This window comes from Diplotaxodon limnothrissa, linkage group LG23, assembly GCF_057381915.1.
Source record: "Diplotaxodon limnothrissa isolate DT_005_m linkage group LG23, D_limnothrissa_male_GT1.1, whole genome shotgun sequence".
Lineage (NCBI taxonomy): Eukaryota > Metazoa > Chordata > Actinopteri > Cichliformes > Cichlidae > Diplotaxodon > Diplotaxodon limnothrissa.
In genome coordinates, this window is record NC_140617.1 from 47,908,418 (window position 1) to 47,923,771 (window position 15,354).

The 15,354-nt window shown below is 44.5% G+C and overlaps 1 protein-coding gene across 4 annotated transcripts in view; it reads left to right on the forward strand.

Moving 5' to 3' along the window:
- The window catches only part of dmd (dystrophin), a 305,560-nt gene that overhangs the window by 140,911 nt on the left and 149,295 nt on the right, over positions 1-15,354 (forward strand). For all 4 annotated transcript variants that reach the window (XM_085348560.1, XM_085348556.1, XM_085348558.1 and 1 more), the window contains 4 exons: positions 3,885-3,992; positions 4,144-4,323; positions 5,763-5,932; positions 9,523-9,646. In XM_085348560.1, the coding sequence (XP_085204686.1) occupies positions 3,885-3,992; positions 4,144-4,323; positions 5,763-5,932; positions 9,523-9,646 (582 nt within the window). The remainder of the gene's footprint in view (positions 1-3,884; positions 3,993-4,143; positions 4,324-5,762; positions 5,933-9,522; positions 9,647-15,354) is intronic.

Here is a 15,354-nt window from a genome sequence, read left to right on the forward strand (position 1 = left end):
TTTGGGGAAGTAATCAGTAATTAGTTACTGGTTACTTTTACAAGTAACTTGACCAACACTGCTCAAGACTGTAAGATGAGATTGACCAACCTGAAGGTGCTTTATATTATAAAGTAGAGACTCTAAAACTACATGATCCTATTACCAAGGAGATGGACTGTCCCTGTATGTTCTGCATAGGCCTAATCAGCATCTATGCCCTGCCAGTCGTCAGGTACAGTGCTAGGATAATAAACTTGCCAGAAGAGGAGATAGAAGCCGCTGACATCAAGATAAGAAAGCTCCTTACCATGCATGGAGGGTTTCAACCTAAATTCAACACCCTGAGAGTGTATGCTAAGCAGAAGGAAGGAAGGAGGCCAAGGAATAGTGAGTTTTAGAAATGCAATCCAGGAAACAACAGAGATCCACGAGCACATCAGGAAGATGACCACGACTTATCATGGATGCATGTACGTGTAGTACACAGGAACGGTACAGAAAATAAGTATTTTAAAGGCTCTGGAAAGAAAAAGATGAGAGATGTATCTAAAGACCTCAGAACAACTGTCAAGACAGTAGTGAAGGACTTAGCCAAGTGGTGAATTCCTTCTGAAAAAATCCACTTCACACCTTTAAGCCACACTAAAGTCTGCTAAGGACAACCTGGAGCAAAATCATCCATACTGGAAGCTGTTTGGTCAGATCATACGCAGCTGTGGTTCTTTGGCTTTATGTTTGGTGAAAGAAGGCTGAGGCTTACAAACCAAAGAACATCTAATAATGGAACTTGGTGGTAGGAGTATTATGTTGTGGGGATGGGTCTGATGTCTGGAACTGGGAAACTTGTCAAGATGGAAGGATTAACCCTCAGGGGACAAAAATGTATATAAGTGTATATAAGTATAAATTATCAATCAATACACCTGAGTTTTACTTAAGACTAACACATTACCACAAATTGACCCTTCATTTTACAATTTAGGGGCACCAGACCTTGTTTACATAAAGTATCGTCTGTTTTTGAGCGAAAATAAAACGAGACAATAAAATATTTAAATGTTTAGATTATTTTGACTGTCTGAATAACCACAGAGTGCTGTATGTTGAACTTTAGTGAGAATGTTTTTTTTAATCATTTATAAATTTTAAATGGCAGCACATAATCACAGCTGTTGTCTTCAGGGGTCAAAATGTCCCCATCTGCTTTGATTGATACTTAATTAATATGAAGTAGATTTTCCCCCACTTTTAATTAAAACTTAATTCAAACATTTTGACACTATTTCTTTATTTCATTTCAAATTTATATCTGATAAAACCTTATTTATACAAAATGATTCTTTGTTTTTGGGTAAAAAAATAAATGAAATCATCAGTTATCGTGAGGATCGTTTCACAACCAGAGTCGGCTGCTTTAACAGATGATCACAGACGGGTTTATGTCAAAGTTAATTTAGGAAGCTGTTTTTAAACTACTTCAAGTTTTTTACTGGCAGCAAATAATCACATCTGTTGTCCTCTGGGCTCAAAAATGACCCTGTTTGCTTTGACTGTTTATAAAGCAACAAGTATAAAATATCATCCATCTCTGTGTTTCAAGGTTTTATTCAACTTTATTCCAACTCATTGCCTGACAGTTTTCTATATTTTGGCATGGTAGGACACCAGGGCATGAGTCTGAGTGAAGGCAAACTTTCATGAGGACAAAGGCGTGTCCATATTTGACCCAAGTGCAGGAGGAAGCTCAGGTTTATTCCTCTGCACTGGTCCCATCATGGACAGCTTTCTTTCTGCAGTTGCAGGCCAAGGGGCATATACAGTAAACAAGCTGTTACAGGTGATTGTTTTCTTTTGGAAACCTGCAATGTTAGGGACAACTCGCGTGTCGTGACTGCAGGACAGACGGTTTGCCATCGTACATGAGCATGTTCCATGTACAGCTGGACCTGCATCAGATGCTGCCCATGTTTGTATCTCATAGTTCCCTGGTTTACTTGGATGTTCTGTTGGACAGAGTCCTCTGAAGGGGACTTGGTGCTCATACAGTCACATCAGTACCAGGATCTTACATCACGGCAGGAGAAACACCCACGTGTTCCATACACCTCACAGGAGCACGTTTGTGTCATGAACGACGATCATCTATTGTGTCTTTATCAAGAAATTATGTCCTTTTTGTGCTTCTGTGATTAATCTTGTGTCACCTTTAAAACTTCTCTACCAGACTCAGGATGTCATAAACTGGCCGTAGCGACTCTACTGGATGCACGGCAGTAAGAATCAACACACCCACATATGCCTACAGCTGCATTCGGTCCATTTTTCTTCCTCTCTTGTTGTCCCTCCTTGTTCATCATTGAGTTGGCTGTAGAGCAGGTCATCTGCTAATTGGATGGTTGTTGGTTCAATCTCTGTGTGCTCTAGTCTGGAGTTCTTACCAAGGTGTCCTTGGGCAAGTTACTGAACCCCAACTTGGTCTCTGATGCATCCATTGGCATGTGAACGTTAAAAAGCAGAATACAAGCAGAATACACTGTGTATAATGCTTTCAGTACTCGAGTAGAAAAGCCACTGAAGGAGTATGGGACCTGGCACATGTGCTTGGACTGTGGTAGATCATCTTTCTCTGAGGCACATGAGAGAGTCAGGCATCGTCTGTCACTGGGAAGGTTAGAAGACCAGATCAGTGTTTCCTCACGTTACTGCAAATATTCCTCTGTCTCAGCTGATTCCTCTTTCCTGCTTGATCTTCATCATAATTGAAATGGATGATGTGTAGTCCTCTGACACATCTTCTATTACAGTTTCACATTCTGAAAATTCAAGAAACTTCAAGAAGCCCAGTCACTTTCTCTCCAAGCTCCTCAGACTACCATGTCCTGGATGCCTGAGAACCTGCTTGAACATAGTTCAGATTCTTCATCACTTTTCTTCACTTCATAGCCTTCTTCCACTTCTGCAGGTGGCTGATGTGCTTTTTCAGAGAAAGGGTAACATGTGCTCTAAATATTGGCAATATTTCTTTATCTTCTAACCCTGGATCGTCCTGAACATTGATTCTTCCTCATGATACTAGAGGACAATATGTGCTTTGTTCTACTGGTCATTTCTTTCCACGACATGGTAAAAAAAAAATTAGCACACAAGCCTCGAGCGCAATGGAGGCCTGTGAGCTACTTTGTGTGTATGCATTATTGTGGGGTCTACCTTACAATATGAAGCACCTTGATGTGACTTTTGTTGTGATTTGATGCTGTATAAATAACATTGAATGTAGAGCACCTGCCTCCTCATTGTGCTGCCTGTTGTTGTTGTTGTTGTTGTTGTTGTTGTTGTTGTTGTTGTTGTTGTTGTTGTTGTTGTGACCTTTGCTTGACCATCTCTTTTGTTTTCCTTTTTCATCTTTCTCTCCTACCAGTGTTATCTTCTTTTCAATTTTTCTCACCTGTCGGCCCATTTCATCCTTTTTTGGCATCTAACTTCCCTCCTTCCTTTTCCCTCCTATTTTCTTATTCAGTTTTCCATCTTTAACTTGTTATTTTGTTTTCTGTCAGTCTCCTTACTTTCCACTGGTTTCTTCTTCTTTTATTTAGTGTTTCCTATATGTCCCTTTATTTACCCCTCCTGATCTTGGTTCTGTGAGAGGTTTCTTCCTGTTAAAAGGGAATATTTCCCTCCCTTTCTCACAAAGCGCTTGCTCATAGGAGATCATCTGATTGTTGGTTTTCTCTGTATTGTTGTAGGGTTTACCTTACACTATTCATATACAGTCACCTTTGAGGTGGTTTGGTACTATAGAAATAAAATTGAATTAAATTGAATTTCATTTATCTTTCCATTTCTACACATTTTCTCTACTCCTTTCTTGTCAAACTCTTTTCTGTCTTCTTGTTTTCTTACAGTGTTTATTTGACTCCTGGTTAACTCAGAAGGAGGACATGGTTGGGTCCATTAAGACAACCAACCTGAAGGACCAGACAGAGATGGTGGCCTGTTTGCACCATCTTACTGTGAGTATGCCTATACCGGAGCTGCTGTACCTTTTTGTAAAGAACAGAAAATGTTCCTACTTAAAAAACTCTGCACCAGTTACATGAGTGACATGCCAGGTAGGCTTAGATCTCTGCAACTTTTGTTGTGTGTATGTGTCTGTTCCGTAAGACTTTGAAAGCAGACCTTGATGTTAAGCGCCCCACCATGGACAAATTATGCTCAATGAGCCAGGATCTGCTGTCCAGTGTGAAGAACAGAGAGGTGGCCAGCAAACTAGAGGCCAGACTGGATAGCTTTGCCCAGCGCTGGGAGCAACTAGTCCAGATCCTAGAGATGAGTATCACCCAGGTACAGTGAGTGCTGAGTTGTCTTTTACTGTATGTAGAGTCATGTGAACATCATGGCAATTTTTTTTTTTACATTGAGTCAGTATTTATTTAACAAAAGCTATGCCAATATGCAAAAACAGAGTGTGAAAAACCGACTGCACTCAGGTATGTGTTAACACTATGCTGAGAAGGAATGACATCAGCCGTCTCAGCAAATTCTCCCCAAGGTCAGACAGTGCAATGGTCAGAGAAACTGCAACAAACTCAAAAGGCTTCAGTTAGCAAGTTAGATATTAAATGGTAAATGTCCTGTATTTGTATAGCGCTTTGCATAGTCCCTAAGGACCCCAAAGTGCTTTACACGTTCAGTCATCCACCCATTCACACACACATTCACACACTGGTGATGGCAGCTACATTGTAGCTGTCTTGATTAAAGTTCAAGACAGTCCAATGAGAACAGGAGTGAACAAGTATAACATGTTTAATTGTTGCCATGAGAAAGACTCTTCTCTCTAAAAGAGAAACTCATCTGTTGCAAGGATCGCTGAATCTAGTTTACTTGCTGATGGTAGCTGTGTTTCCACGCAAAGCGAAGATTGTAAGCAGCAGTAAAAGCAGTGCCAGCGGCAGCTTGTATCACATGCTGGTTTCCCATCAATTTACTGTGAAAGACAGGCTTTATCTACAATGAAGCTGCAGTTTACTGTGAGTACAAAACAAGCAGAGCTTTCAGTAGCAACAACCAACTGTGATCAAAAGATGGCAGTAATGTAAAGGATGCATGCAAACTGGCAAAGCTCTGTTGCCTGTTTGCATGCATGTCTGAAATGAAAAGATCGTTTCACTTTTGGTGCATTTTATGCACATTTAAACAGATTTCACTGTTTAAAATAAATTCATGTGGCCTCATAATCATAGAACTTTGGTTTTCTCATCTGCACGAGATTTGTTAAGATTAAGAAAATGCCAACTGAAAACCACTTAATACACAATGTTTGCTTGTATGTACACGTACTTTTAAATGCACACATTAATTAGTGCTCAAGCTGGTTGCACAGATATCGATATTTCTCCCTCTCCTTCTTATTTTATTTATTTTTCCATTGAAAGAGATAACCAGCAGATTGACCTCTACATACACATACATACACTCTACATATGCTTCTTCTCACGTTGTCATTACAGTCTACTCTAAAGTCATAGTCTAAATTGCTGCTTAACTGCCTCCACAGCTGTCTGAGTGTGCACTCACCTACATACACACACACTCAGTCTAGAGCTCTTGTTGGAACCCACACTTATACCGCAAAACACTGTACTCATGACCTTGTATGATAGATGATGTCCAACCATCAGTTATCACCTGTCAAGAATGAGGATTTGTCATCTGTATAATTCAGCTCCTGATGTTAAACCGTCTGCCTGAGTGTATTATGCTCTCCCTTTAACATTCAGCTCTCGGCAGCTGTCAGTGCAGCCCAGCATTCTGAGCTAACCCACTCAGTAACTGCGACTGTAACCAAAGTGACAACAAGAGAGAAGATGTCAGCTGTCCGCCAGACCCGAGAATCACCACCTCCACAGAAGAAGAGACAAGTAGTTGTGGATTCTGAGCTCAGGAAAAGGTGTGTTTATGTTCCTACACTTGAAAACGTGAGCGTTGGAGCATTATTCATTTCAAGATGCCTTCTAACTTTTATTAAATGTTCAGATACATGCATCCCTTTTTACTCTCTTATCTCAGCAGGTAGGTGATGAAATATTGTGAATACTCATAGTATCTAGGTTTGGTGGTTATAATAGTAAGCAGCTTTAAACTGAACTTTTCCCAATAGTCAAGTAGAAGTTTCTGAAAATTCTCCTCGACCTTGTAGTAAGTAGAAAAGCAAGCTTAGACGTTTTGTAGTGGTAGTTTAACAGTGAACCTTTTTGGTCATTTTTGAGGCATTTTGTTAAATGTAAGTTAAAATAAAATTTAAGGGTTTTCTACAGCACTGAGTAATTCTCAGCTACAATGCGTGAGCACAGTCAGGTAAACATTACTTTGGATCCCAGGCAGGCGGGGCACGTAGCGTGCTGGTCCTTGTTGTACAAAGAGAAACCAAACCCCTGAGGACAGGGCAAAACAGAAGAGTTCTGCTTTGCTTGCTTTGGTTTGATATTCATATCAAAATGCAAAGCAAAAACACTGCACAAGAAGACTCGAATATAGTGCTCCGTGGGCAGCCGACGCACCAGCTGAGCAGTGGTGGCTAACACCAACTTTAAGCTAGCAAACAGAGCTAACTAGCAGTTGCTACCTAGCCCGACCTGGCAGAGGTGTTCTTAGCAAGGTGAAGAAGTTATGAAGAACACATACCCCCTTTGATCACAGGGGGTTTGTGTGCAGGTGCGACTATGAAGGGCATCAAAAAAGCCAAACACCATTACAAAAAGAAGGTAGAAGAACACTTCTCCAACTCCAACCCCCGACGCATGTGGCAAGGACTCCAGACCATCACAGACTACAGGACCACCAAACCCTCCCCCGCATCCTCTGATGTCTCCTTCCTCAACGAGCTCAACAACTTTTATGCTCGTTTTGAGCGAGGGAACCCCACAACCACAACCAAAGCAGACATGACGCCAGACCACCAACCTCTGACTCTCTCCCCCACCGATGTAGGAGCGGTGCTGAGCAGGATCAATGTCCACAAGGCTGCAGGCCCCGATGGCATCCCCGGGCGTGTTCTCAGAGCGTGTTCTGGGGAGCTTGCAGGAGTGCTCACAGACATATTCAATCTGTCCTTGGCCCACGCTGTGGTACCGGCCTGCTTCAAATCCACCTCCATCGTCCCGATACCCAAAAACTCCAACCCATCTTGCCTCAATGATTACCGCCCAGTAGCACTCACCCCCATCATCACTAAGTGCTTAGAGCAGCTGGTCCTAGCACACTTCAAATCCTGTCTCCCCCCCACCCTGGACCCCCACCAATTCGCATACCGCCAGAACAGGAGCACAGAGGATGCAGTCTCCATCGCACTGCACTCTGTCCTCTCACACCTGGACAACAACAACACCTACGCCAGAATGCTGTTTATAGACTTCAGTTCAGCATTCAATACAATCCACCCCTCACAACTCATCAGGAAACTGACAGACCTGGGCATCAGTTCCCTCATCTGCAAATGGTTACTGGACTTCCTGACCAACCGCCCCCAACATGTCCGGCTGGATAACCACTGCTCATCTACCATCACAATGAACACCGGTGTACCACAAGGCTGTGTGATGAGCCCTTTCCTCTACTCCCTCTTCACCCACGACTGCAGACCTGCTGATGGTTCCAACACCATCATTAAGTTTGCAGATGACACCACGGTGATTGGCCTCATCAGTGACAACGATGAGGCCGCCTACAGGGAGGAGGTGGATCGTCTGGCTGAGTGGTGCGACAGAAACAACCTGCTGCTTAACACCGAGAAGACCAAGGAGCTCATCGTGGACTACAGGAGGAATGCTGACCCACATCCACCCATCCACATTAAGGGGACGGCTGTGGAGCGTGTGAGCAGCTTCAAGTTCCTGGGAGTCCACATCTCCGAGGATCTCACCTGGACGACCAACTGCTCCAAGCTGGTCAAGAAGGCTCATCAGCGCCTCTTCTTCTTGAGGACTCTGAGGAAGAACCACCTGTCCTCAGACATCCTGGTGAACTTCTATCGTTGCACCATCGAGAGCATCCTGACCAACTGTATAACAGTCTGGTACGGGAACTGCTCTGCCTCGGACCGGAAGGCGTTGCAGAGGGTCGTGAAAACTGCCCAGCGCATCGCCGGAGCACCACTTCCTGCCATAAAAGACATCTACAGGAAGCGGTGTCTGAAAAGGGCTGGGAAAATCATCAAAGACCCCAGTCACCCATCACATGGACTCTTCACCCTCCTGCCCTCTGGGAGGCGCTACAGGAGCCTCCGGACTAAGACCACCAGGTACCGGAACAGCTTCTTCCCCACAGCTGTCAGACTCCTGAACTCTGCCTCCTGACATCTGACCCACGTTAACATATGGACTGAACATACACACACCCACAATGGACAACTGTACCCTCAAACACACAATAATAACATGGACTGAACCACCACTCACAACCACTAGCACTTTATATAGCCTCTGTAGAAACTATCTACATATCTCACTTATCTTAACTGCACTACTGTATAGCTCTGTGTAAATAATCATTCTGTACATTCGATAATCTTTAATCCTACAACTGTTTACAACTTGCATAGTTCCCATTTCTGTATAGCTGTATATCTCAGATTTCTGTAAAGTTATTTATTTCATATTCTGTATAGTTTTTCATATTTATATCCTGTTCATATCCTGTACATAGCTTGTACTCACTACAGCCTGTACATACTTATAGTTATAGCATATTCACAACATACTTCATACCGTGTACATTATAACATACCATAATAGACCCATTTCTGTAATATACTCACATATCTATATTATTGCTAATATATATTGTAATATATCTATATCACTAAAGCACTTCTGGATGGATGCAAACTGCATTTCGTTGCCCTGTACCTGTGCATGTGCAATGACAATAAAGTTGAATTCTATTCTATTCTATTCTATGCATATATCATGACTGGTCATCTCAAGACAAGACATGTAAAGTGTCCACACTTTAATTCTCAGCTTTTCAGCACAGACATTTGTGTGGCCTGCATGGTCATTGCAGTGGGATTGTAATTAGAGCTGGCAGCTGTCAGTCAGCCAGAAACGTTACATGTTACAGTTCTGAATTGTTTTTCCACTCGGCACATCAATTCCAATGTGTTGGCAGTTCTTATTTCCTTTCAGGACAATGAAATTTATGTTGCTGACAAAGGTTTTTCTCCACAGAAGACATCTGCAAACACCAACATTCCATAATTGAATGGTATTTCATAATTTCCACCGAATTTAAAATATTACAGGATAATAGTAAACTCCCTCTATGATATGTAATAACTAACTGTTTGAGTGTGAAGCTGAAATTAGGTCCTATATGATTACATGAAATACATTACTACAGTGCTGCTATGTGACATCTTGTATGCAATCTTGTAAATGTAGTGTTAATAGAACTTCACCACCACATTATCTTATGTGCTTCAACACAGTGTGATGCCTTATAATACAAAACACATTTGTGTTTGTCTGCATCTATTGCCAGGTTCGATGTGGATTTCACTGAAGTCCACAGCTATATGACTCGTGGTGAAGCCATTCTGCAGAGCCCTGAATTCTCTGTGACACGCAAAGACAGCAGTATTCAGGAGCTACATGACAAAGTCCAGGTAAAAATTGTGTGTCTGTGTCTTATGTGCATATGTGGATCTGTGTCATTTATATATGATCTAAATGTGCAATAGGATCTTGTTATTTCAGCATTTCAGTCATACCTGAGGGGACATTTTGAACTGGGCTTACAAGGCAATGATAATGTACCTCATATGAGATGCAGCAAAGTGTCAGTAATGAGTGTGATGACATTTTGCAGACATTTTGGACCCTTTACTTATATGTGTCAGCTGACAACATTTGTATTCTAAGTGCTTTGTATAAGGATGAAACAAAACAAGAGGAAACAGGGTAAAAAGCCTGTTTTTCTTTGATAGTTAAAAAATACCCAAACATCCATCCATCCATCCATCTTCATCCGCTTTATCCGGGGCCGGGTCGCGGGGGCAGCAGCCTAAGCAAAGAGGCCCAGACCTCCCTCTCCCCAGCCACCTCCTCCAGCTTATCCGGGGGAATACCAAGGCGTTCCCAGGCCAGCCGAGAGATATAATCTCTCCAGCGTGTCCTGGGTCTGCCCCGGGGCCTCCTCCCGGTGGGACATGCCTGGAACACCTCACCCAGGAGGCGCCCAGGGGGCATCCTTGTCAGATGCCCGAACCACCTCAGCTGGCTCCTTTCGATGTGGAGCAGCAGCTGCTCTACTCTGAGCCCCTCCCGGATGGCCGAACTTCTCACCCTATCTCTAAGGGAGAGGCCAGCCACCCTTCGGAGGAAGCTCATTTCTGCCGCTTGTATCCGCGATCTCGTTCTTTCGGTCACTACCCACAGCTCGTGGCCATAGGTGAGGGTAGGGACGTAGATCGACCGGTAAATTGAGAGCTTCGCTTTTACACTCAGCTCCCTCTTCACCACGACGGACCGGTGCAGCGTCCGCATTACTGCAGCTGCAGCCCCAATCCGTCTGTCAATCTCCGGCTCCCTTCTCCCATCACTCGCGAACAAGACCCCGAGATACTTGAACTCCTCCACTTGGGGCAGGAACTCATCCCCGACCCGGAGTGGGCACTCCACCCTTTTCCGGCTGAGAACCATGGCCTCAGATTTGGAGGTGCTGATCCTCATTCCCGCTGCTTCACACTCGGCTGCGAACCGTTCCAGTGCGAGCTGGAGGCCTTCACCCAATGAAGCCAACAGAACCACATCATCCCCAAAAATCAGAGATGAGATTCTGAGGCCACCAAAGCGAAAGCCCTCCGCCACTTGGCTGTGCCTAGAAATCCTGTCCATAAAAATTATGAACAGAACCGGAGACAAAGGGCAGCCCTGGCGGAGCCCATCACCCACCAGGAACAAGTCCGACTTATTGCCGGCAATGCGAACCAAGCTCTTGCAACGGTTGTATAGGGATCGAATGGCCCGTAGCAATGGGCCAGACACCCCATATTCCCGCAACACCTCCCACAGGACACCCCGAGGGACACGGTCGAATGCCTTCTCCAAGTCCACAAAACACATGTAGACTGGTTGGGCAAACTCCCATGCACCCTCAAGTATCCTGGGGAGGATAAAGAGCTGGTCCAGTGTTCCGTGACCAGGACGAAAACCGCATTGTTCCTCCTGAATCAGCGGTTCGACTAACGGACGAACTCTCCTTTCCAGCACCCTGGCATAGACTTTCCCAGGGAGGCTGAGGAGTGTGATCCCCCTGTAGTTGGAACACACCCTCCGGTCCCCCTTCTTAAAGATGGGGACCACCACCCCGGTCTGCCAGTCCACAGGTACTGCCCCTGATCTCCACGCAACATTGTAGAGGCGTGTCAACCAGGACAGCCCTACAACGTCCAGAGCCTTCAGGAACTCGGGGCGGACCTCATCAACACCAGGGGCTCTGCCACCAAGGAGTTGTTTAACTGCCTCAGTGACCTCGCCCCCGGAAATTGGCGGGTCATTCCCCTCATCCCCAGACTCTGCTTCCTCCTCGGAAGACGTGTCAGTGGGATTAAGGAGGTCCTCGAAGTATTCCTTCCACCGCCTGACAATTTTCTCAGTCGACGTCAGCAGCATACCCAAACAAACATATATTTTGTAATTTTGGTTAGTATGTTAATCTGGTTCAAACTTTACATTTTACCAGTAGGCATTTGGATTTGAAAGCTACACAAAGTATCCAAGTTTGTTGTTTACATTGTTTTAATTTGATATTTTTGGCAACTAAGTGTAAAGAAAAACATTTTATAAACACAACACTGACAACAGTTTAACCTTTGCAGGGCTGCTTGCAAACACTTGATAAACATGATGTATTAAGTCCATAGTCACATTTTTTGTTCTTTACTAATTCCTGAGCAATAAATCAGTGCACATTAATTATCCTTATTCTTTCATCTATCACTTAGAACTACACTACCAGTCAAAAGTTTTAGAACACCCTCATTTTTACAGTTTATTGTAATTCAAGTCATTCAAGTCCAATGAACAGCTTGAAATTGTGCAAAGGTAACTGGTGAACTGCCAGAAATTAAAAATAAAGGTAAGGTTACCCAAAACTGAAAAATAATGTACATTTCAGAATTATTCAAAAAAGCCTTTTGCAGTGCTCTGCTGCCATCTAGAAGGCAAATGAGGAGCTGGGAGCGTGGCTCACTAAGGTGTATAAGTCCAGCCTGCCTGGAAGATTTAAAGCCCGGATCTACCAGCACATCCTCCCACGAATCCTGTGGCCTCTGCTTGTCTGCACAGTTCCAATAACTAATGTGGAATCCCTTGAAAGGAAGATCAGTGGCTTTCTTCGTAAGTGGCTGGGTCTTCCCCTCAGCCTCACCAGTAGTGCCTTGTATGGGGCAAGACGCCCCACAGTATAGAGATTCCAAAGACGGCAAGGTGACATCAGCAGGCGTCAAGGTAAGGACAGGAAGAAAGTGGAAGGCCGAGAAGGCAGTTGAGGTGGCAGAGTCACGCCTAAGGCAAAAGAAACTGGTCAGGCAGAAGACACCCCCCCTGTCTTAGCAACAGGGGAAGCAGGCTTGGGGTACTTCCCAAAGGCCCAGGTCAGCAGGGCACAGAGAAAGGAGAGACACCAGCTACTCGATTAAGAGGTCCGCGCAGGTGACGAGCAAATAAGCAGGGCCACAGGACTCAGGCGGCAGGGAGCATGAACACGGTGGGAGAGTACCTTGCAGCGCAAGGTCACCTGGGCAAACATCATGCAGGCAGTATACAACATTCTGCCAAGCCCAGTAAATCTCCATGTGTAGGGAAAGAGCGAGACACCTGCCTGTTCCCTGTGCTCTGGAAGAGGCACCCTAGAACGCCTCCTCAGCAGCTGCCCAAAGACCCTGGCCGATGGTCGGTATCGTTGGCGACACGACCAGATGCTCAGAGTAGTACCTGAGAAGATTGCCTCAGCAATCAGCACCAGTGAACACCATCGCGCTCCAAAGAAGGCAATCTCTTTCATTAAGGCTAGAGAGAAACCCCAGGTGCGCCCACATTTAACAACCGGCCTCCTCAACACAGCCTCTGATTGGGAGCTACAGGCTGACCTGGGTAAACAGCTAAACTTCCCACAGCACATTGTAAAAAACATCCCTCTGGCCAGACATTTCTGAGGCCCCAAAACATCTGCTAATGCATGAACTCACAGTGCCCTGGTAAGAGCGGATCAAGGAGGCCAACGAGAGGAAACGTGCCAAGTACCAGGACCTAGTGCAGGAGTGCAGGGGAAGGGGCTGGAAGACATTCTATCAGCCCGTAGAAGTGGGTTGTAGGGGCTTTGCAGGACAATCACTCTGCAAAGTCCTTGGCCGGCTGGGTGTGGCTGGGGCTGCCAAGAAGAGGACCATCCAGGTTGTGAGTGAAGCGGCAGAGAAAGCCACAAGATGGCTGTGGATTAAGAGGGCTGATCCATGGGTAGCTACTGGTACGCAAGTCAGGGCTCGATCACCCCTGACTGGGTCGCCTGGGCGAGGGTGTATTATGTTGCGAGACCCGAAATACCTGATGACCCCAGGATACATAACTGAAGATGCGTGCCAGTGCATCCAGGAGATGTTTCTTGCATAGTTCAGGGAAAATGGGTTAACAATTTAAAGCTGTTCTGCAGCAATGGAGGCAAATCAAGCCTTGAAAGCTGGTGCTACTAATTCCTACAGCTGTTCCAACTTTGTGGATTACTTCCAACCGTCTCTGTCTGCAAAAGCAGTGTTGGAACACACGGTGGTACCATACCCTGGTGAGCATCAGTTGAACAACATTGTACTGCAAAAAGTAGTGTGTTGGTACAAACATGGTGAGAAAAAACAATTGAAGAGAGACAGACCATCATAAAACTTGTAAATGTCGGCCTGTCCTACAGAGAAACTGCAAAGAAAGTCAAGGTGTCAGTGAGTCCAGTTTCCTTCAGCATCAAAGGCTCAGAAACTGTGACAGCAGGAGGTCTGCAGACCCAAAGACACGACTGAATCAGAGGACAAGTTTCTGAGAGTTAACAGCTGTGTGACGGCGGCTCACAGGACAACAGCTTCAAGCAGCTTCATAGTGGTCGTAGTGAGAAAGTCTCAGTTTTAGCTGTGAAGAGAAAACTTCAAGCTGCAGGTTTGACAGGACGAGTGGCAGCAAGAAAGCCAGAATAAGACAAAGAGGCTCGTCTGGGCCATGAAACACCACCATTGTACTCATGAAGACTGGAAGAAGGTTTTATGGACTGATGAATCAAAATTTCAAATCTTCGGTTCAGGATGCAGGATCTTTGTACGTCGTTGAGTAGGTGAAAGGATGGTTCCACAGTGTGTGACATCCTGAAGAGGAAATGTGATGGTCTGGAGCTGTTTTGCTGGATCCAGGGTCAGTGACTTGTACAGAGTGAGAGGCCCCCTGAACCAAAACGACTACCACAGCATTCAGCAGCACCATGCAATATCTTCTGGTATGAGGCTAGTTGGTCAGGGGTTCATCCTACAGCAAGATAATGACCCAAAACATCAGTCCAAGCTGTGCCAGAACTACCTCAGGAAAAAGAACAAGATGGTGAGCTTGAAAACATGGAGTGTCCAGCACAGTCTCCAGACTGAAACCCCGCCGAGCTGGTTTGGGATGAACTGGACAGAAGAGCAAAGCAACCTACAAGGTCCACATTTATGGGGACTTCTTTCTACAATAGAAATCAAATATTCTCCCGTATCTGTAGCAGAATGCCATATCTGTGTTCAGCTGTTATATCTGCCAAAGGTGGCTACTGATGAGTCAAACGTTTAGAATACATTTATAAACTGATTCCTTGTTTTTTTAACTCCAATTACTTATTTGTACTATGCTTTCATTTCAGAGTGCGATGTGATATTAAACTGCATAATTTTTAATAAAAAACTGGAAAAAATGGGGTTTTCTAAAACTGATAGTGTGTACATATTTAGAAATTCTTTGTGATTGTGTTTTATTTTTTTTGGTTGGTTTAAAGGCTCTCTGTGTATGTACAGCCTAAAAGTTCAGTGGTGATCTGTCTATTATCGATACAGCATATGTGATGTGCTAAAACTTACAGCTCACTTTTAGCCACTAAATGCTGCACAATGTTTACCAGCTAGTGCTTTGTGTTAGCTCTGCGGTGTACCCCTGCCTCTCATCTTATAATAGCTGAGATAGACTCCAGCCCAACCGTGATATGGACAAACAGAATTCAGTTCAATTCAATTTTATTTGTACAGCGCCAAATCACAACAACAGTCACCTCAAGGCGCTTTATATTGTAAGGTAGACCCTACAGTCA